At 46.5% G+C, this 22,041-nt stretch overlaps 1 protein-coding gene and 1 long non-coding RNA gene across 7 annotated transcripts in view; one reads left to right on the forward strand and one right to left on the reverse strand.

Annotated features, from left to right (window-relative positions):
- Positions 1–2,521: 2,521 nt before the first annotated feature.
- On the reverse strand, positions 2,522–6,163 carry LOC310830953. Its single transcript, XR_014557713.1, has 3 exons — positions 5,620–6,163; positions 4,015–5,586; positions 2,522–2,634 (listed from the first exon to the last, which is right to left on the reverse strand). It is a non-coding gene; the product is annotated as an uncharacterized lncRNA (long non-coding RNA).
- Positions 6,164–12,824: 6,661 nt separating this feature from the next.
- The window catches only part of FRMD5 (FERM domain containing 5), a 128,200-nt gene continuing 118,983 nt past the window's right edge, over positions 12,825–22,041 (forward strand). For 4 of the 6 annotated variants that reach the window (XM_083713156.1, XM_083713158.1, XM_083713157.1 and 1 more), the window contains exon 1: positions 12,825–13,225. In XM_083713156.1, coding sequence (XP_083569282.1) covers positions 13,124–13,225 — 102 coding nt within the window. In that variant the 5' untranslated portion in view covers positions 12,825–13,123. The remainder of the gene's footprint in view (positions 13,226–22,041) is intronic. The other 2 variants (XM_083713162.1, XM_083713161.1) reach the window with 2 other exon arrangements.

Below are 22,041 nucleotides of genomic sequence, written 5' to 3' on the forward strand. Positions count from 1 at the left end.
AAAAAAATCCTTCCAGTAGCACCTTAGAGACCAACTAAGTTTGTTATTGGTATGAGCTTTCGTGTGCATGCACACTTCTTCACATACCAATAACAAACTTAGTTGGTCTCTAAGGTGCTACTGGAAGGAATTTTCATATTGAATTGTGTGATGTCGGTGGGTTCATGTTGTCTTGTTGGGCTGTGTATATGATAAAGGGGAGCCATACCAGAGTGAAGACGTCCTCTTCTATTTGTCCCCGTATCAGTTACAATCTATTGGTTAGCTTTTCTAGTAATGCTGTTTCCCATACTACTTGATACCAGTGTTCCATGTTTATTCCTGACAGGTCCTTCCAGTGACTGGCTATGATGTTTCTGGAGAGTAGGTGGATTATGAGCTCTTTATAGTGTGTTCAGTAGGGCCAGTTCTGGGCTGACTTCTAGTACCTGTTTAGTTGTTTTGCTTATTTCTTGTACGATTGGTATCCAAAAGAGTTGGGTTTGGGGGCATTCCCACCAGATATGGAGGTATGTGCCTAAGGAGGTGCAGCCTCTCCAGCATTTTGGTGAGGTTCCTGGACATAGCAGCACCAGTTTACGTGGTGTTAGGTACCAAGTGAGTTCCTTTCTGTTTGCTGATATGGATTTAAAGGGAGTTACTGATGCTTGTTTTTAAAAAATTTTCAGGCTTGCCTGAAAATCTAAAACCATTTTTGCCTAGAGATGTCAGTGTACAGCTGTGCATTCACAGTAATTTGTGCTGGAGCCGGTGGCACATGAAACATAGGATTTCTTTGGCTGTTGAAACCTGATTAATCATAGGTGGCATTGTGAATATATTTCCTCTTTCCATGCAATGCTCCAGATTCAGTCTCTGGGTAAGACTGGAAATGTCTCCTGCCTGAAATCCTGGAGAGTTGCTGCCAGTCAGAGTAGATGAGGTAGATCAGGGGTTGGCAACCTAAGGCCCGGGGGCCGGATGCGGTCCAATCGCCTTCTCAATCCGGCCCGTGGACGGTCCGGGAATCGGCGTGTTTTTACATGAGTAGAATGTGTGCTTTTATTTAAAATACACCTCTGGGTTATTTGAGGGGCCTGCCTGGTGTTTTTACATATGGTAAATGTGTGCTTTTATTTAGAATGCATCTCTGGGTTATTTGTGGGGCATAGGAATTCGTTCATATTTTTTTTCAAAATATAGTCCGGCCCACCACATGGTCTGAGGGACGGTGGACCGGTCCATGGTTGAAAAAGGTTGCTGAACCCTGAGGTAGATGGACCACTGGTCTGACTTCGCAAAAGCCAGCTCCCTGGGTCCCTATCTTATTTCACATTTCGAAAACACCATTGTTGAAGGCTTGCTCTGTGTTTGTCTGCATGGGGCTTGGGCACCATCTGCTGGGCAAGGAAAGGGAGTGAGGAAGCTGGCCCCATGTGATGCCATCCTTGATGACAGCTTCAGCCACTCTGAAGTGAATCTTTATATGGATCTAGGAATAACGGATTATGGGCAGGGACACTGTTAAACTAATGCCCAAAAGACTTCAGTTTCCAGTTGGCAACACTTCCTGGACATGATAAACATAAAGGTCTGTACAGTGCTGTGGCATGTCCTTAACTTTGCCAGAAGTTCCTGGCTCTTAAATACCTTCAGCAAAGGAGAGCCCACACTTCCTGAGGCAAACAGCTTGTATCATTAGAGACTGTCTCCCCATGTTTTCCCAAAATCGGCTTCCCCGCAATTTCCACCCCTTAGTCCTGCCTTCTGGACAAAAGAAAAAAAGTATGCATGACCGAGTTTCCACCCCAGTGTTATTTAAAGCAATTAAAATGTTTGTCCTAAAGTCTGCTTAGTGATTTCCATTTGACTTTTGTCAAAAATTGTGGCAATGTGTGCTAAATTATGTAGAAGATGTTTGTGTGTAGCTTTGCTTGGATGCCTTCTAATTTTGACAAGTACTAAACCAATGTACCCCATTTTCTTCTCCAAGCTATTCAGCCTTCTTGATTTTGTGCCTCCCCCTCTTCTATGAGCAGTCTATTACTATTTATTTATATCCCACCTTTTCCCCAGATCAGGACTCAAGAAGACTTACACAAATTAAAACAACATAGATAAAATGCTGAAGGATAAAACCGTATAAAAGATAATAATTCAAAAGTAATTGAACTATTATAGAATTAAACAATATACAAACAGATCTATTAAAACACAAATAGTAAAAACAGCACAGTGCTATTTAAATGCCCATTTCTTTAAAAAAACATTCAGGCTGCAAAAGCCTATTACAATAAAAGAGTTTTCAGTAGCTGGCGGAAGGGTCTATTCTACCACAAGTTCTCACCAGCTAATCTCTTATTTGTGGTTTCCACAAATTCCCTTTCCCCTATATCTTCTGGCAAGTACAGAGGGCTTTGGAGGAAGAGGGTCTGTTCTCCCCGTTCCCCTCCCCCCATGGCCTGTACTAGGACTGGGCGATATCTGGTTTTCAACCACAATATATCACCAGCTAAATATAATATATCTCTGGTGGCGGAGGGTCTTGCTGGGCCTGCGGGGGCAAACCATACCTCCCTGCAGCGGCGGAGGCTGCACCGCTCTTCCCCGTGCCAGCAGAGGGTCTTGACGAGGCTCCCTGCAGCGGTGGAGGGCCTAAAATGTAAGGAAGTGGTAGATTTAATTAAAATATTAGATAAACTTCCATATATTATATTTAATATATTTTCAACTAATTTATGTTTAAGTGATTTACTAGTCAAGTTGTATCTGCTTCCCCACTCAGAGGTCTAAGTGGAATCTGCATGCATAAGCCCCACTGAGTTCAACTAAACTTCTACTTTCCTGGGAGTAAACCCCAATGAATTCAGTAGGGTTTGCTTGTGAGTAGACATGCATTTGCTTTCACCGCTTACTGAAAAACACCCTCCCCATCATTCTTGCACAGTACCTAACCTCCCTTTTCAGCATAAGGCAGCCAACTAAATCATCTCCCGTCCATTCACCCCCACCCCCACAGAAGGGCCCCCCAAAAGCCCTCATCCCACCAGTATCTCCATTTTGACCAAAAGGAGGGAGGGCAAGCAAGCAAGCAAAAAAGCTAGCTCATACCTTGAAAGTTTATATTTAGTTGATTTTTAAGGTGCCACTGGAATTATTTAAAAAGATTTTTTCATCTTTCATCTTGTTATTGATTAAGGCTCTGCATAATTACAGTAGCTGAGCTCTTAAGTCAGTGTTGGCCAACACTGTGGAAAGATATGGTGAGTTTGCTGGTTTGTGTGAGGGGTACAGTGGTACCTCGGGTTAAGTACTTAATTTGTTCCGGAGGTCTGTTCTTAACCTGAAACTGTTCTTAACCTGAAGCACCACTTTAGCTAATGGGGCCGCCTCCTGCTGCTGCTATGCCGCCAGAGCACGATTTCTGTTCTCATCCTGAAGCAAAGTTCTTAACCCAAGGTACTATTTCTGGGTTAGTGGAGTCTGTAACCTGAAGCGTCTGTAACCTGAGGTACCGCTGTACTCTCTTCATTTCTTATCAGTTAGGAGGGAGGAGGGAAGGAGCAAACAAAGCTAGAGACACCCTGCCTGCATATTATCTGTAAAGTATCTGTTCAGCTTCCACCTTTTGTTCACCGGTATATCGCCTTGTTGAAACACTTATCACAATGTTATTTCACTTCCCACTGTCCCAGTTTCATTACTGCATTTTTATTTTGCTATCTACTACTCCTTGCAACAGTCACCTTCAACATGGCTGACATGTTATTGTCACGGTTCAGCCCTGCACAGGCATCAAACCTGGAGTCTCAGAGGAGCAAAGAGAGTACCCCTCTTCCAGCTGTAATAAAAAAAATAAGGTCTTATATATATATACACATTTGGTCAGTTTGGGAGTCAAAACGATTTCAGGACTGTCTTCCTGTGCTGCTCCAGACATGTGGTCCACATACGTGCTTAGTTGGTACATTTATGAACATTTATTATATATATATATAAAATAAATGTTCATAAATGTACCAACTAAGCACGTACATAGATATGTGGACCACATGTCTGGAGCAGCACAGGAAGACAGTCCTGAAATCGTTTTGACTCCCAAACTGACCAAATGTTTTCTCTGCAAGGAGGGAGGGGGTGAGGGAACCTTCCCGTTGTCTCAGGAATTGGGTAATCACCATCTCAAAGGAATGGCCAGACTGCCAGGAAAGGCAATCAGATAACCTGGCAGACAGGAAAAACAACAACATTCAAATTCCTGTTGTAGACCGCCTTTTCTGTGATGTAGGTATGATGTTTGTGGGTGGTGGTCTTGGGTTACACCCCTTCTGTGATGCATGTGTGATGTATGGAGGGGTGGTCTTGAGCTCCGGGGAAGGCAATTTAAAATGTCTATATAAGGGCAGGCACACCTTTGTTCTGGGTCCTCCTTTCTCCTGCGTGTGAGGGGAGCACCCTGTTGCAACAGTTCAATAAAGATCTGCCTTACTAGCTGCTCTGCTTCTCAATATTCTCTGGTTGGCCTCTGTTATTTTCTCCTACTGATGGAGAACCTACAAAGGGCTCTATAATGGCTCTTGTGTCCCCCAGAAGGGAATAAGGGCAGATTTTGTTTACAACACAGCAGATCACTGGATCCAGATACCCCTGCCCCACACCAGCTACCTGGGTTCCCACCAACCTCTCAGGATCCACCCCCCTTCCACAAACATCTTTTTCTTACTTTTTTATTGAATTTGTATCCCACCAGAGGTCATCACCTTAACCCCTTATTAGTTTTAGTTTGTGGTTCAGTCTACATGCCCAATAAGAAAAAACTTCCAAACATACTGTAGATGATGTTTATTATTTGGTGTGGCTATTCTGATAACTTAATCTTTTATTTGATTTGTATAGACACTGAACTATATCCTTGCTCTGGGATTGTATTTGCTTCCCTGGCTGCCTGGTTAACCTGGTCTAACTGTCCCAAGCCATGACCATATGAGCTGAGGCAGTTTGACATCTGAGAACAATGCAGATTCAGGTCTGTTTGAAAGGTTTATTCTTATACTGCCAGTCAGCAAGATTCAGCAGTCCACTCATGTCCTTTCATTTCTGTCTGAATCTTGCCTGACACTCGGGGCATTTGCATTGCTCTTCTCTTTTGCAGAGGCTCACTCATGTTGTTTATAGTTCAAGACAGTGAAAATAAACAAGTTAATTTTCAGGTCACTTCCTGAGTTTTGCTTTTGTAAGACATCATCTTTAATAACTGTGTTTGTGTGTACTTCTTTTTGGCTGCTGTATATTAGCCATGATTCTAAATCTACTGAGTTCATGCCCCTGTCATTAGGTAAAATTTAGCAAAGCAAAAGAAAAGGCGCCTACATTCTTTTAAATCCCAGTAGCTCAAAATATAACTTTATTATTACACAAGAGATCAGTAGCTGTTTATTTTTCAGATTTGAAGAAAGAGGAAATAAATGCTTGTAACTAGTAGATTATGAGGATGGTATGAAAAACTGTGCATCCAATGGTATAATTGGTCCTCATGGGTCTATGGAGCAGCATATAATACTTGGAAGATGGAAAGAACAGAATGAGTGTCTGTAAGACTTCAGGAGGCTTCCTGACTCAAAAGGAGTAGAACCCCACAACAGACTTGAATGAAACCCAAAATGACAGAGCCAGGCTGTTCTGCTGCAGGTAAGTGGAAACGAGTGAACAATCTGCACTTTCCTTGCTAAATGCAATATACAAAGAACAGCAGCCCATTTTCAGTGAGACATGTAGAGCCCTGCACACTGCACATTTTTTTTTACACACTGCCAGTAACTGGCAGAAGCAGAAAGAAACTCAAACTTATCAAAAACTGCAGGTGTTCTTAAGAACGCTTATGCTACTGTCTTACCTAAGCTGGCCAGTTTTTATTAAAGCAGATGCAGGTGGTTGGGAGACGCATAAGGGTCTTTGTGCCTTGGGGTATGGAGTAAACTACTGAACAGCAAGCCAACCAAACAGCTGAAAATTTGGCCAGAATTGCCAGTCATTTTATGAAGGTTTTATCATTTGAAACCTCAAACAGATGGCACATGAAAAGCCATGGTGGTGGTGCCCTGATAATCCAATCATCGTATGGCATGCAGAGGACAGTTCCAAAGGGCTGTGTGAAAAGATGCAAAAAATTGAAGGGTGGGAATAATTATAAGCAAATGTGGGATTGCACTTCTCCAATATAGTTTTATGGATTTTTTTTCCAAATTAGATTTTAATTAAATAGTGCCATTGTTTCATGTATTTACTTCCCACCCTCACCGCCACTGTGTTTTTATTCAAACTCTTCCAATGCATTATATATCAAATTCTTTTCTATTACCAACTTCCTTCTAATACTTTATCATTTTTCTTCCACTGTTCCTAAGGGATTGCATTTCTCTTAATGAAAACAAAGAAGGAAGCTCATGATTACTGATAACACCAAGGTTGCAGGTTCGATCCCTGTATGGGACAGCTGCATATTCCTGCAGTGCAGCTGGTTGGACTAGATTATTCTCAGGGTCCTTTCCAACACTACAGTTCTATGATTGGTTAATGCCAAGTTGAAACATCTGGTTCAGGCTTGCATGAAATGCCAACAAATGGCACCTTTTGTTCAGACAGAAGGTTGTGCTTGTGACAAAATGGGACCACTGGATATACTGTTTGAAGCAGCTGCATCATCAGGTCCTCCCCAAAATGACTTGGCTGTATCCTATAGAACTGCCATCTTAAATCTTAAGTGTTTTCATGTTTGCGCTTTGGTCCTCCAGGCTCCAAATGCACATATCCAGGAATGCAGATAATGAAGAAAATGAGGATGGGCTTGCTCGCTTACTTGTTTCACCTTGGGAGTACAGAAAGCCCGAGTTCCTTTGCAGTGAGTGATGGATGCTGTCTTAGAAAAAAGGCACTTCTTCCTTGACCATATCAAGTTCTGGTAATACTTCAGCCCCCTCAAACGGTCTGCATCAAGTTATTTATAACCATGTTTTTATTGGAAAATTGCCATATACTGAATCTTCCTAGATTGTGTGTGAGGAAGTGTGAAAGGTTTTATGTGTACAGGTAGCAGCAAATACACCTTTCCACTGAGTGTTTTGCTTACCAAGAAAGTAGGAATGAGAGTGAGGAATACCAAAAGGAAGACTGCAGCATTTATTTACTTGGTTACCCCAAAGAATCAACCATACTCTTTTCAAGTCACACTCAAAACATGCCATCTTATTCTGAGATTCATGAGTGTCTTTCTTGTTGCTAATTGGTTGCTGGGTGGGTGGGGAGACAACAAAGTGCTGCTAACAGAACTGACATGTTGACTTTTTACTGTAAGGTGTCAGTGTGGTGTAGTGGTTAGAGTGTCAGATGAGCACCTGGGAGAGCAGAGTTCAAATCCCTCAGAGTGACCCTGGGCCAGTCACTCTCTCAGCCTAACCCACCACATTGGGTTGTTGTGAAGTTAAGATGTAGAGAACTATGTCTGCCACTTTGAGCTCCTTGAAGGAAAGGTTGTATATAAATGTAATAACTGGCATTATTTAAAAGCCAGATTGGTAAAAGGCAGCTTTTTCTTCACAAAATTTGAATAGTAAAGGAAATTTGAGACAGCATCTTGGAGCCTTTCCCCAGCTCTTTCGGACAGGTTTCAAGCTTGGTGACAAAATTCAGTTGCTTAGTGTTCTGATAAGGATGCAACCTAGGCTCCAATGAAATCCGTTTAGCTAATTGATATTTTGCCTTTTAAACCTATCAGTTGATCCAAAGTAAATCACTATATCATGAAAAGTCATGGTAGGCCACTGCCGCGCGCCCCCCCCCCCCGTCAAATTCCCTGCTTTGTTGATCTGATAAAGCAATGCAACAGGTAAAAGCTTGAATGTGCATTCAGTGTGCATGGAGCCATGCTGTGCGTGAGCTGCTGGGAAGACATCCATTCCAACTGGGTCTTTGAAATCAGACACTGGAAGATTCGAGCAGAGTTCAAAGCAAGGAATGCCAGGAGTAGTTTAGCTGAAATGCAAATTAAATCCAGTGCTTGTCAAATGCTGTGATGTTGCCACACAGTGGAAGGAGGAGAAGGCCAGCCTTGGTGCTGTGACTAGCCTCAAGCTATGACTGAATTTGCTTACTCGACCACTGAGGGACTCTCTTGCCTCATACAGAACAAAAATGTTTAGCAGGGCTTCTAGATCCAACTCTATGAACACACACCACTACAGAAAACACAGTATACTTGACACAAATAAAAGATGAATTCTCTTGCGTAATAAAGCATCGGTTTCCATTCTGCCCCATGTCTTTCGCATGAAGTGGTGTTTCCATTCCACTGCAGTTTAGCTTCCAATGAAAACTACATTATCCGTCTTGCTGCTGGCTGTGGCAAAATTCTGTGTAATTAATTACAGTTATGTCATTCCACATCATTTAAATGCAAATGGAATGCAGTGGAAATGGGTGTAGTAGGTACCATTTGTGAACTGAAAGCAACAGTGAATACTGATTGTATTGACTGGATTGATTTCCATTCCAGACATGGGACGAAAAAACAGACACAGTTAATTTCTGTTCTTTTCTGCTGAAATTCTCCAACAATCCGACTCTTCAGATGTTTGTGCTTGTCCCAGGAACAAAACTGATGTTCCTGTATGTGCATGTACATGGCTAGCCAATGATCAGGATGGCTGCTTCAGAGCACTAGAATCAAGAGACAAGCCCTTTTGGCAGGAAATCTTGAATCTTATCAGTGATATAATTAGATCTAATACAGCTTTAGACCAAAAGTAAATGTTCCTTGGTAGCCTAAAAGGTATTGTTTGGAAGACAGATTTAAGAACTCGCTTTCACATTAATTCCAGCAAAGTTGGTGATAGCAGTTAATCAGATATAATGTAACAGTACATGAAAATCTGAAATATAGTTTTTTACAAACTTAAATGTACACTGCTGTCAGAGGAGGATGAGCTGATGATAGATGTATCAAATGATGGAGTTCATTTATAAACTACAGTATTGGAATTTGAAATTTCTAGATATCCAGCTGTAAACTTTAACTCAATGTGACCTGAAGTGATAACTGGATGATTGTTTCTGTATTATTTAAAGTGTGATATTATCATTATAGACAGAACTTTCTGATTATATGTATGTAAGCCAAGGGGTCCCAAAACTGTGATTGACAAACTTTATTTAGGTGAACTATAGCATGTCTGCATTAAATATTCATATTGATTTTAATTGCATTTTAATTGCTGCTTTTATTTAATATATTGTACTTTATTGTATTACAGTCAGATTTGTGTGTATTGTTAAACCAACAATACATTATGAACTCGTGAAGCTGTGACCACTATTGTATAAAAACACACCTGTATCAATATTTCTCAAGGGGACTCCATGCCCTTTCACAAGCAAGCTGTCAAACATTTGGGCATTCGTTATAATTGGGGATCCCCCTTTCAGCATTAAAATTCAGGGCCTGATGCCATGTTCTAGCATGACTCAAATATATATATATATATATATATATATGCTTTCGTAGATTTTCACGGGTACAGGAATGCAGGTTTTGGTGTCCTCGGGTGTCTTCCCGTGTAAAAGTTGGGGTGTCTAGGCGACGTTTCGACGAGGTCTCACTCGTCATCTTCAGGCTGGTGCTTTCGGCTTCTTGTTACTGGAACCGAGCGGGATCTCAATGTTTGAGTTCCTATAAATACTGTAGAGGGGGTGTGGTGTCTAGCCTCCAATGTTCTGGGCAGAGAGGAAGTTCCCAGGCTCACCTCTACAAAATCTCGCTAAATTTCTCGCCAAGCAACTTCAGCCCTATGCAGAATCCATCTCTTCACACGTACCAAACTCCTTCCAGTTCATAGAAACAATAAAGAAGCAAAACCTACATCCTAATGACCTACTTGTGAGCTTCGATGTTGTATCTCTCTTCACACAAGTGCCCATTAATGAAGCCTTGACAGCTATTCAAAACAAATACAATCCCCCCGAATACATCTTGGACCTGACCAACCACTGCCTAACCAACACGTACTTCATCCACAATGGACAAAGATACAAACAGATAGAAGGAGCACCTATGGGATCACCCCTCTCACCGGTCATCGCAAACCTGTACATGGAACACTTTGAAACCAATGCTTTAGACAAGTCAGAACACAAACCCAAACTTTGGCTCAGATATGTTGACGACACCTTTGTAATTTGGCCACACGGGAAGGAAAAACTGGATAGCTTCCTCACACATCTCAACAACTTACACCCCAAAATACAATTCACTATGGAAATAGAAGCCAACAACCAACTTCCCTTCCTTGACGTCCTAATCTACAAAAAACCTGATGGCTCCCTAGGACACACTATCTACCAGAAAAAAAAACACACCAACCGCTACTTACATGCACAATCACACCACCACCCTGCACAAATAAACTCCGTAGCCAAGACTCTCATCTCCAGAACCAAACGCCTGGCTGACAAAGACCACTTGACAACTGAGTTACAGAATCTCTCAAATGTGTTAATTGCCAATGGATACCAGCAAAACAGGATTACGAAGCTAATCCAAAAGGAAACACCCCCCAAAAACCAAGACACAGAAGAAAACAATGGCATGGCCCTCCTTCCTTATATCAAGGGCACTACAGATAAAATTAGCAAAATCCTCCATAAACACAATATCAAAACAGCCTTTTGCACCAACCAAAAAATAGCCAATATCCTCAGAAACCCCAAGGATAAAATCCAGTTGGAAAACCAAGGGATCTATGAAATACCCTGCAAAGTCTGCCCAGCCACGTACATTGGACAAACAAACAGACGAATAAATGCACGTATCGCAGAACACAAGAATGCCGTCAAAAAAGAAGAAAAAACTTCCTCTCTTTTCCAACACATGAAAGAAACAGGACACGAAATTAATTTTGCAGATTCCAAATTGCTCTTTAACACGGAACATCACCACAAGAGAATAATCATGGAAGCCATCGAGATAGAGAAACACCCTCACAACATGAACAAGCGTGACGACACATCCCGCTTGCCAGACATCTGGAAATTAGCCCTCCCCACAAAAACTGACACCAGATCCAGAGGCACACAGAACGCCAACACCAATCAACCACACCAGACCCAAACCCAGACCCTCTCCACAGATGAATTACTGACACCATCCAGTAGCCAGTCCATGGTGGCACCTCCGGATGCTGCACCCCCCTGCAATCCCTACACAGATCTGGCTGACACAAGCCACAAAACCACAGCTCGCCCCTATACACGAAGCCAAGCCAAAGCACAACTAAGTGCAATACAGCCATCTTCTCAGGAAAACTCTTCACAAAGTTCAAGAGGTCAAGACACAAAGACTTTAGCAACTAATCCACACCTAATGACCCACCTAAGTGGTACTCAGGATATCACTCAAGAAATCACTCAAGGTATCTCTCAAGTAATTAAGGAACAAAAGAAGAAAAGGCACACTAGCCTGGGAACTTCCTCTCTGCCCAGAACATTGGAGGCTAGACACCACACCCCCTCTACAGTATTTATAGGAACTCAAACATTGAGATCCCGCTCTGTTCCAGTAACAAGAAGCCGAAAGCACCAGCCTGAAGATGACGAGTGAGACCTCGTCGAAACGTCGCCTAGACACCCCAACTTTTACACGGGAAGACACCCGAGGACACCAAAACCTGCATATATATATATATATATATATATATATGAGATCACTTTGAGCACTTAAGAGCTGAAACTCTAGGTGAAGAGGAAGATTAGGCTGACAGCTCCAAATTCTTCTATTCGATGTATAAGTGATCCCACAGGTCCAAAACGAATTTACAAAACAACAGATCAGATACTCAGGAATGAATTTAAATTGGGAGAGTGCACCAGCCGGAAGATAATTCAGCCCCCAATTGGATGGTTTAGGAAACAGTCTGACTAGGCTTGGAACAACTTGGAGGCTTTCCAGTTCAGCTCTGATGTACCAGTTCGGGAAAACCAAAGATCTCTTCCTCTCTGTTCACTCTTAGGGGAATTAAAACGAAAAACAACGGCTATTACTCCCCCTTCCCTTTTGACGGAATTGGATGAAATTTACAGACGGGCGTTGGGGGCTCGGGTTCGAGCCGTCGCTTCTCCCCATCACAGCAGGCCTGTCTGGTTAATTTTCACCCGCTTTTGAAGGTTTGTGGCCTTGTGGCAAAAACGCAGAGAGGCTTTGTTATTGCTGGCCAGAAGCATGTCCCATCTTTAACTGGCCCTGAATCCCCAGATGCCCGTCTTTCCCCGGAGCCTTCCTGCAGAGGAGGAAGTCTTCCGCCCCCCCCCCTTGGGTTGTTCTCCCTTGGAGGTTGCCTCCCCCGCCCCCGTTCCTCTGAGCACATGCCTGCCTTTTCTACCCCGCCCCCTCCTTTGTACCGGGACCCGTGGAGGGTCGAGGCCAAAGGCAACAAGAGGCGAGCTCTCGGCAGTGCCCTGGAGAAGCGCTCTGCCTCGCAGGCAAGCTACCGGCCGGGCCCCCCTGCAGCAAAAACCCGGGACTCTCCCGGCCTGCAGTCTTCTCGGGGGGGGTGGATCCTGCTGCTGCACCGGAGCGCTTGTAGACACCGCCGTCGTCGCTGCTGCAATAACTGCGGGTGCCGCGCGCCCTGGTCACCCGCAGCAGGAGAAGCAGCAGCAACTGCAAACGCAGCGCCGGCGGTGGGCGCGAGGAGGAGTCGTCCAAGAGCGACCCGCCCAGGCGGCGCCCTATTGGTCGGCGCCGAAGCCCGTCAGACGCGTTGCGGCGCTGGGATTGGCCTTTGCCGCGGTCGACGGCCGCCCTGGCGCAACCTTCCCGCCTCTCCCTCGCTGCGCCCGACGCCGCTGCACCGCTCCAGCCTCGCGCCCGCCTACTCCCGGCCGGGCTTTGTGCAGACGGAACGCGAGGAGGAGGAGGAGGAGGAGGAGGAGGCGAGGAGGAGGAGGAGGCGGCGGCAGAAGCAGCGGCGGCGGCGGCGGCGGCGGCCAAAGGCAGGCGCCCACCATGTGAGAGGCCCGCTTGCCGGCCCGCGGAGCCGCGCCGCCTCCCCGCAGCAGCTCCTCCTCCTCCTGGTGGCCGGGCTGCCGGCAGGCAAAGATGCTCAGCCGGCTGATGAGCGGCAGCAGCAGGAGCCTGGAGCGCGACTACAGCTGCACCGTCCGCCTCCTGGACGACAGCGAGTACTCCTGCACCATCCAGGTGCGTCCCAGCGCCGGGAGACCGACTGACCGACCGAGTGGGGGGGAGGATAGGATCGCCAACGCCGCCGCCTTTCCTGGCACCCGCGTCCCGACGAGCCCGCTTGCCTTCTGCCCCAGCCGTCGGGGAGGCAGCGGGGATCCCCATCCGTTCTTCCGCCCGCCTTGCCCAGCTCGCCGGCGGGCAGAGCGGCGCAACTTCCCCGCTGGCAGCGCTAACTTTGCAGCCGGCGGCGGCGGCGCAGAACAAAGCGGAGGCGAGACCTGTAGCTCTCCTGCCACCGCCGCCGCCGCCATCCAGGCGAAGGAGCCGCGCGCTCCCTGCCTCGCTTTCTTTCTCTCTCTCTCGGGGCGCCCTCCGGGCTGGCGTTGCACCAAAAGGGGGGCGGGGAGAGAATTCCGCCTCGGCTGCAAAGCTCCGTGCCTTTTTGGCTAAAAGGGGGTGGGGTGCGGGGAGGTGGTGTCTCCCCCACCCGTCGGTGTTCCGTCTCCCCAAGGGTGGGAAAGGAGCTGCAAGGGAGACCCAGCAGACCCGGGGTGGTAGAGAAAGGGCAGAGCGCCCGAGAGAAGAGGGGCGCCCATAGGTGCCTGGAGAGCACAGACCTCTTGGGGACTTAGCCTGGGACCGGCGAAAATCTGGGCAAGAGGGGGGCGACCTCTTTCGTCTCCAGAGAGCGGGGCATGGAGCACCCTCTCTCCCTTTGGGGGCCCCTCCTGGCTTCCAGCAGGGCGGGCTCCTTAATTGGGTGCAGCAAAGAGCCTGAAAACACCCCCGGCTGGCTAGCTCCCGAGAGTGGCAGATCTTCTTAGGAGAGATAACGACGTGCCCACAATTCTTTCGCCTTTAATGGGGTTGGATGCATCTTATTTTTCTTTAATGGGGATGCTCGGTGAACTCTTTCTGTTTGCATTGCCATCATCTTGGGCAGAGGGGAGGAGGGCCAAGATCATTAAGACTTATGGGCAGCAGCCGAGAGGCTGAGGGGCCCCCCTAGCCCAGGGTGGGCTCGGTAGTTCCTCTCCATTACACGGAGGCATTAAATCTCACGGGGGCCCTTTTTCAGACTCCCCTGGACCCACTGTTTATTCTAGAATCCATATAATTCCCACTGACACCTACTTTACTTTGTAGGCTTTTGTTGATCTAGCCAGAGCTTTCCCCATGATCCCCCCCCCCAATCCTTGAGGACTAGACACTTTTTCGGTTTTCACTTGAAGCAAATGGTCCACTTCTCACGTTGTGCTTGATCAGTAATGGAATAACATTGTCCTAGGTAGGAGATCTGGAGAGAGGGGGAGACATTGAAGCACCTGCTCAGGTGATCTGTAAAGGTAATTGGGCACATTCTCTTCAAGGTCACTGGAGGAAGGCCACCCATGCCGGAGAAAGTCTCTCTTTACACACTCTGCTCTGTTCTTTCCTCTCCCGCTTTTTGTTGACATGTTGCATTGTCAGCGCGTGTCTGTTTTACCCCTAAGGATGTGCATTAATTTTTCTTAGGTGGCATTTCTCTTTCCACATTGTCTGTTGTGAGCACAAAGGCCTGGATGTGGCTTAATCACAGCACCCTCAGTGATCCACACATTGCTCAGCAGAGGGAGGGGGCTGCGTCCCCTGTGCGTTTCCAAAAGCTGATGTGCCATTTCAAGTGAGAGCCCAGGTGGACTGAAGGCAGCTTCCTCCTTGGACTCTTCTGAACGAATGTGGGTCTTGCCAAGCTCGTAGTAGCAGCAGCTGCTGCTACTGCTGCAATGTGTGAGCAGGAGCGAAGGCTGGCAAGGTTTGGGGCTGAATGTGTAATTCATGCATCACTCCAGCTGCTTCTAATAATGCAATCCACGTTGCCTTGGAAGTAAGACCTGCTATGTTCACAGGGGCTAATTTGTAGGTAGGAGTGCACTGCAGCCTAATTTTCCTCTGGCTTTCTCTGTGCATTGGTAATGCCAAGTATTGCAAAGCCCCCTAGGATGTGTATCTGTGTCTCGATATTGCATGTAGACATCTACAATACATTGTTGGCTTATTTGCTACAAGGAAGAGTTTTGGGACACAATATTCTTGCCTGTAACCAGAGGGGGGTGGGCATTAACAGATGCTGGTTTCTTTGTTCTGTGGATCTCTTTTCTGCCACACTCTTCAGATGACAACTGACTCCTTCTGTTTAACCCCAATTGACTTTTGTGTATGCTTAATCTGGGATAGAATGTCTATCAGGTATATGAAGTGGATGAACAAGGTTGCAAGGTGGGGGCCACACGGCATATAATGTTTTGGTTTTGGCTTCTGGTGGGGAAGGAAAATTGAAGCCACCTTTTGCAGTGGATGGAGATTTCTACCTCTTGTGCTTCATCCAGTGTGTGATCCAATTGCTTGGTTCTGGTGGTTCCGCTGCACTGAGGATAGAAATGATTAGCTGGTGTTCCTCTGGCCACCTGGGTGGCTGCAGTCACATCTGCGTCTGTCTGTTTGCGTGGATCAGGGCGAGAGAGTGAAAGATTGTGAACCCTGTTTTTCGCATGCTCGGTCTGAGCAAAAGCATTTGCAGGCTGTGAGAAATGGACATCTGTATGCACAATGGTGATGGGTAATGTTTCACAATCGAGAGGAATTGCTGCCTGCTCGGTGTGCAGTCTTGCAAACCGAGAGTGAGTTCTGAAGGTCATTCCTTTGGAAAATGCCGAATCCACTTACTTGGGTTCAGGGATTTGGTTTCAAGAGCATTTTTAAAAAAAAAAAAACCTATATGCACCATTTTGACTTTTTAAAAATATGTATGCAGGTATATGCACTTTCTTGTCCCTCATACTGTTTTAATTAAGTCAAGCGAAGAATAATAGTTTTCCAAGACAGAAGATATATTTGAACACTCACTGTTGGAGATTTAGTTGAAATGATTTGTATAAATGATCTGTCCATACTCATGGCTGTGCTGTGTTTTGATTGGGTAGTGGATTCAAAAGACAGCAGAGCCCATCTGAAGTGCCTGTCCCTTTTTGTGCTGGGGAGCATTTGCCTTTGAGGGAGGGGTTCCGTCCCGCTTGTCAGAAAGACCCAGTAGCCTTCCAGATAAGGGTGGATATGAATCCATCAGCACTTCTGGGGGGCTCCTGAAAAACTGGCAGTGGGAGAGTTCTGGTTTGTGCCTGACCTGTGATGGAGAATAAATCCAGGTACCACATTGGATTATTTTTAGAGGGGTGGCTGTGCTGGTCTGTGTTGTAGCAAAGCCAGTGAAGAGTCTTGTTGCATCGTAAGGAACCTTTTGGGTGGGATGATTTCAGGCATAAATCCATGCCGATGGCTGGTTGGGGGGCTCCAAGCCTCACCGCTTCCAAGGACCGCTCCCACCATGCCTCACTTCAACTCTACCCAAAGTTGAGGGGAGAGAGATGAGAATCGTAGAGCCCGACTTTGCAGCGGATGAATGGGTAAAATAATTCTATTTCTCCTGGGATTCCTTCCCTGTTTACTGCGGCTGTGTTCACCCCCTCATTGACTGGACACTCACTGCGTTTCTGGGGCTGGGCTTTTAACCCGTGTTCACATGACGTTATCCAAAATGCAGTTTTGGCTTGCACTCTGTTGTGGAAAATGGGCATTTGATGTGTTCTTTCTGAAATCAGTGTCAAACTGATGGGACTGTCCCCTGCCTTATATCCTGGAGAGCTGCTGCCGGTCAGTGTAGCCAACACTGAGTTGGATGGACCAATGGGTCTGGCTTGGTATAAGGCAGCTTCCTGTGTGGCGCAAGAGCCCAAACCCTGAACCATGCTGCTACTGCTGCTCTGCTTTCATTTAAGAATATGCTCATTTAAGAAAATATTCCTGCATTGCAGAGGGTTGGACTGGATGACCCTTGTGGTTGTTTCAAACTGCATAATTCTGTCTCCTCTCTTTTCAGATTAATTTCCCTTCTCAGTTGGATTTAATTTTAGATTGGATTTAATCCTAAAGAGTTAATTTTCATCCTGGACCCTCCCAAAATAACCCCATTAATAAATTATCCCTGATTCATTTTCCCCCTTTCCAAAAGTGAATTTCTCTCATGTTCTTACATTTTAATGACCTGCTCTCCTAATGCAAGAAAAATGAAAAATCCCCATCACTCATCCTGACTGCCCTTGAATGCAGCCTGAACCACGGACACCTCTGTTCTTCCACCTTCCAGAGGCAGGACCCCGAGACCCCAAAGAGAGAGTTGTGTCATTGGAAGTGGATGGGCAGCAGCTGTCTCTCCATCAGCCTCCCACCAACCTGCCTCGCTGTGATGCTGACACTCTTGCACAGCAAATAACCGCGGATGTTCTGGGGCTCCCTCTGGAGAGGCTACTGCCTGGGAGCAGACCTCGGAGGCCCTCTCTGCACTTTCAACAATCAAAACAACAATCTGCAACCACCAGTGCCGAATTGACTGTTGATCACGTACAAGCACTGTAACTAAAAATCACTGTTTGTTCATTTATTCCGAAGCATTTTCACCGATAATGTTTGGAGGGGTTGCTTTTAAAGGACGTCAGCAAAGGGGATAGTGCAATAGGTCACCCTGTGCATAGAGCTGCAGGTGCTGTGCACACCATGCAGCTCTCAGCATGGTTTGGTAGGGTGTGGGTAGGACCCGAACCAATGGACTGCAAGAAAAGAGAAACGTTAGAACAGGCATAGGCAAACTCCGGCCCTCCAGATGTTTGGGACTACAATTCCCATCATCCCTAGCTAACAGAACCAGTGGTCGGGGATGGTGGGAATTGTAGTCCCAAACATCTGGAGGGCCGGAGTTTGCCTATGCCTGCAAAGCAGAGGCTGCGTGGCTATCTGTCAGGGATTCTTTTGCTCTGCTTCCTGCATTGCAAGGGGCTGGAATAGGTGACTCTACAAGTCTGCAGTTCTACAATAAGCCCTCTTCAGGTGTTATGATGATGGTGGGTTAAGTAAAAGCACATAGGTGGGGGTCTGTGGGGGCAAGCATGCTCACCCAACCCTCTCATGCCATTCTTATCACCGGCAGTCGAGCAAGTTGCCTTCTGAGCCCTGTCCATGTTTTAGACTGAGGAAGGCCTGTGGCTCCATGGCAGACCATCCGCTTTGCATGCTGAAGGTTCCAGGTTCATTCTGCGGTAGCATCTTCTGGTAAGACTGGGAGGGTTTCCCAGTATGAAACCCTGGAGAACTGCTGCCAGAGCTAGATGGACCCAAGGGTCTGACTCAGTTTGAAGGCAGCCTTCTATGTCGTTTTCCGGAGTTCTAAAATGAGCAGGGGAATCCATGAGTTTGCATAACGCACCATCGTATCGCCCGGAGGAGGCTGTTCACTCTGAAGTGCTCAGTTTATAGGAGAATTCAGTGGGGGATTACGGTCAACATTAGCAGGTTCTGGGCCCCTTTTCTATTACATTTCTTGCTGGTGATGCTGATGACAGCCACTTCTATGCTCCAAAGACTCTCCTTTGATGGGAGGGGAGCCTTTTGCCCCCCCCCCCAGTCTTCTCTGTCTTAAAAGAAAAGCTTTCTCTGTTCAGCAACTCCCTCTCCCTCGAGTCGAATTGGTGATACGATAAGGTTTCTCTAAGGAAGCCTCACCCCCACACACACATCTTCCTCCTTCACCTAGAGCAGTGGTTCTGAACCTGTGGGTCCCCAGATGTTGCTGGACTACAACTCCCATCATCCCTGAGCTCCGACCTTGCTAGCTAGAGGTGATGGGAGTTGTAGTTCAACAACATCTGGGGACCCACAGGTTGAGAAAGGCTGACCTAGAGCATCTCTTGAGTAACAAGCCCCAGTAAACACATTTTTTTTCAGGAGAGAGATTGTAGAGGTGGAGGGGGTCTAGGCTTCACAGGGGTATAAGTCCGGATTGTGGGAACAGCTGAGCTTTCCGCTTTCCAACAGGATCATCTGCTCTGGGGTGGGGGGTGTCATCTGGGCCCCTCCTGAGTGTTTCCTGGCACGAGGAGGAATGGTGAGGCACCCGCAGATTCCAGTGAGGCTCCTGAAGGCGAAGACCCCACCCAATTGGGTCAGTAACTCTCACTTGCATTGCAACTTTGGAACTCCCTGCCTGTTGATCTCAGGCAAATGTCTTTGCTACACTCTTTTTTGGTGCCTGCTAAAAAGATTTTTGTTTAGGAAAGCCTATCCAGTGTCTTTTTTGATGGCTCAGTAAGGCCTGTCTTGAACTGTGAGCATCCAGCAGCAGCTCCATCTGCTCTGTGTGTGGGAGGTGTATGTGTCCGTCATTTAGACCACCTTGATCCTTACTGTTCAGGGAAGTACTAACAAGTTGCAAGCAGATTTCTGCTACGCCCAGGAAGTCTGAGGTCCCACCCTGAAAATTCAGCATCTCAGCCACTCCTGAGAAGGTGTTTTGATTATTGAAAGCAAACCAAATATGTAACTAAGATCCAGTGCCTGAGTTAGTTTCTTTTCCCTCTTCACTCCCAACTCCCTTTCCTTTTTTGCCTTTTCTAAATTGTTAAGTCTGGAAGCAATGGTTGTGTTACTATTTAGCTTTGCAAGCTGTTCTGAGAGTCTTTTTCAACAGAGGAGTGGGGGGGGGGATGCATTAAATAAATCAATCATTAGGAGAATAACGGGTTCCCAGATTTGGAACTGGACTCAGAAAAAGAGCCTAGGTCATTCCTTTCCCCAATTTGGAGGGGAAATGTGTCCAAATGCAGTATTTAATCAGAAATGACAGGATTAATGAGGATTGTGGCTGACACCATGGGCACACCTCTTCCCAAACCAGCAACGGGAGTCCACTGGATGCAGAGTAAACAGGAGCATGTGCATAGCCTTGTTTAGACAGTAACGTAGCTCCATTCTGAGCTCCGTTCTGAATTCAGTCAGGGTTAATTCACCTATGGCTAATTCTTTCTTTGCCTTGAGAATTAATACCTCTGAAGGTACACCTCTATCCTGTTTGCTATCCCCAGGAACACAGACAAGCTCCTCACTTCGTTCATTGGCCTATTTGTTACCTGCTGCTTATGCACATACATCGAACATGAATTTTCTCATACCAGAAATTCGGCCTTCCGGTGCTATTGACTCTGGTGCTTAGAGTGGATGCTTTGAACACAGGCGATGTTCTCGATTAGTTGGGAATGCGTGTTCCATCACAGGGCATTTTGAGATGCCATCTGCTGTTTCGTTCCCGATGCCAGACTCCCTGTGATTTTGGAACTGGCCTTCTGCTTACTGAAGGCAGCAGTGAGCTCGCTTGGGGTCTTTCATAAGGGATGGGAAGAATGGGCCAATTTCAGGCTATGCGAATGTAACTCTTTCCTGTGAAAGGCCGCCTTGGTGGTGGTAATGATGGGGTGTTTTGTTGACGAGATCTCAGATCCCTCAGTCCCAGAGTCTGGTTTGCTGGTAGCTGCCTTTTGCCAAGTCCATCTAAGCTTTGTGTTGTCTGCACAGACTGGCTGCAGCTCTACAGGGTTTTAGATGGGGGGGGGGGGGAGGGTGCATTTCCCAGCCTTAAGAGGTGCAGAGTTAGGAACTCAGATATATAAGCTAGGCTCCAAATGGTATTAATTATGGACCAAGGCAGAGGTTTTTAAACGGTTGTTTTTTGGTTCCATTTGGGTGGGCTGTGGAAAGGTTGCAGCACAGTCAAATGTATCTGTGCTCAGCCCTACACTTACCGGTACTTTCCTTGATGTGATGATGGAGGACAAGATGCCCAGCAAAGGGGTCCATGATTCGTGCTGCAGCACAGAAGCACAAGACGCTTGTCTTTTGCTGTTCACCAGTCAGCTGCCTCGATGAAAATATCAGTCACCAACCCGGTGCTCAGAAATATCCACGTACAGTGGTACCTCGGGTTACATACGCTTCAGGTTACAGACTCCGCTAACCCAGAAATAGTGCTTGGGGTTAAGAACTTTGCTTCAGGATGAGAACAGAAATCATGCTTTGGCGGTGCGGCGGCAGCAGGAGGCCCCATTAGCTAAAGTAGTGCTTCAGGTTAAGAACAGTTTCAGGTTAAGTACGGACCTCCAGAACGAATTATGTACTTAACCCGAGGTACCACTGTAGTCACAACTGGACCCATGCTAGTAGCAAAATGCACCTGGGGAATTTTGAACACTGAAAAGGAGGTGCTAGGGATTGAACCTGGGACCTTCTGCATTCAAAGCAAATGCTCTACCTATGCGCTAACACGAGCCTTCACAAGTGAGAGTCAGCTGATACCCTCTGACTCCCATCAACCCCAGCCAGCATGGCCCGTGGTGTGGCATCCAGCAACATTGGGAGGGCCACAGGTTTCCCATCCTGCTATGAAGTGTTAGATCCCTCAAGCTGTTAGTCCTCAGGTACAGATCAGATTTGGGTTTCTAGCCATGGAGCCACAGAGAATTAGGCTTATTCGCAGGAACCAGGTGAGCCTGAATTTGGTGCCCAATGTCTTTGTTTGCTTTTTTGCAAATTCCGCCTTCTCTGCAGGAAGTTGGTCTAGGTGGCCATTGGGTTCATGACAGCCTTGTGATTCTATTTTAGCCTTATATAGGCCAGTCCCGGAGGAAACCCAGAACCAGGAGGATGCAGCAAGGATATGCATGGTGTGACCTCATTAAGAGGCGAGTCTGTCGTCTTTGTTTCCGCCGCTGTCTCCTCAGAATAGGAAATTAAATTATCGCAGGGAGAAGGCTCGTGGAATGGCCAGGCTTGCAGGTCTGAGGAACTGCGGAGAAGGAGCTGTCACTTGTTATAAATGGGAGTCCGCTGCTGCTCTTCCCGCTGCACCAGGAGAGACTCACAGCTCCTGAGCAGGGTTTCAGGTCCACCACAGTAGAGCCGCTGGGCTGAGA

This window comes from Podarcis gaigeae (genome assembly GCF_964106915.1).
Source record: "Podarcis gaigeae genome assembly, chromosome: 14".
Classification (NCBI taxonomy): Eukaryota; Metazoa; Chordata; class Lepidosauria; order Squamata; family Lacertidae; genus Podarcis; species Podarcis gaigeae.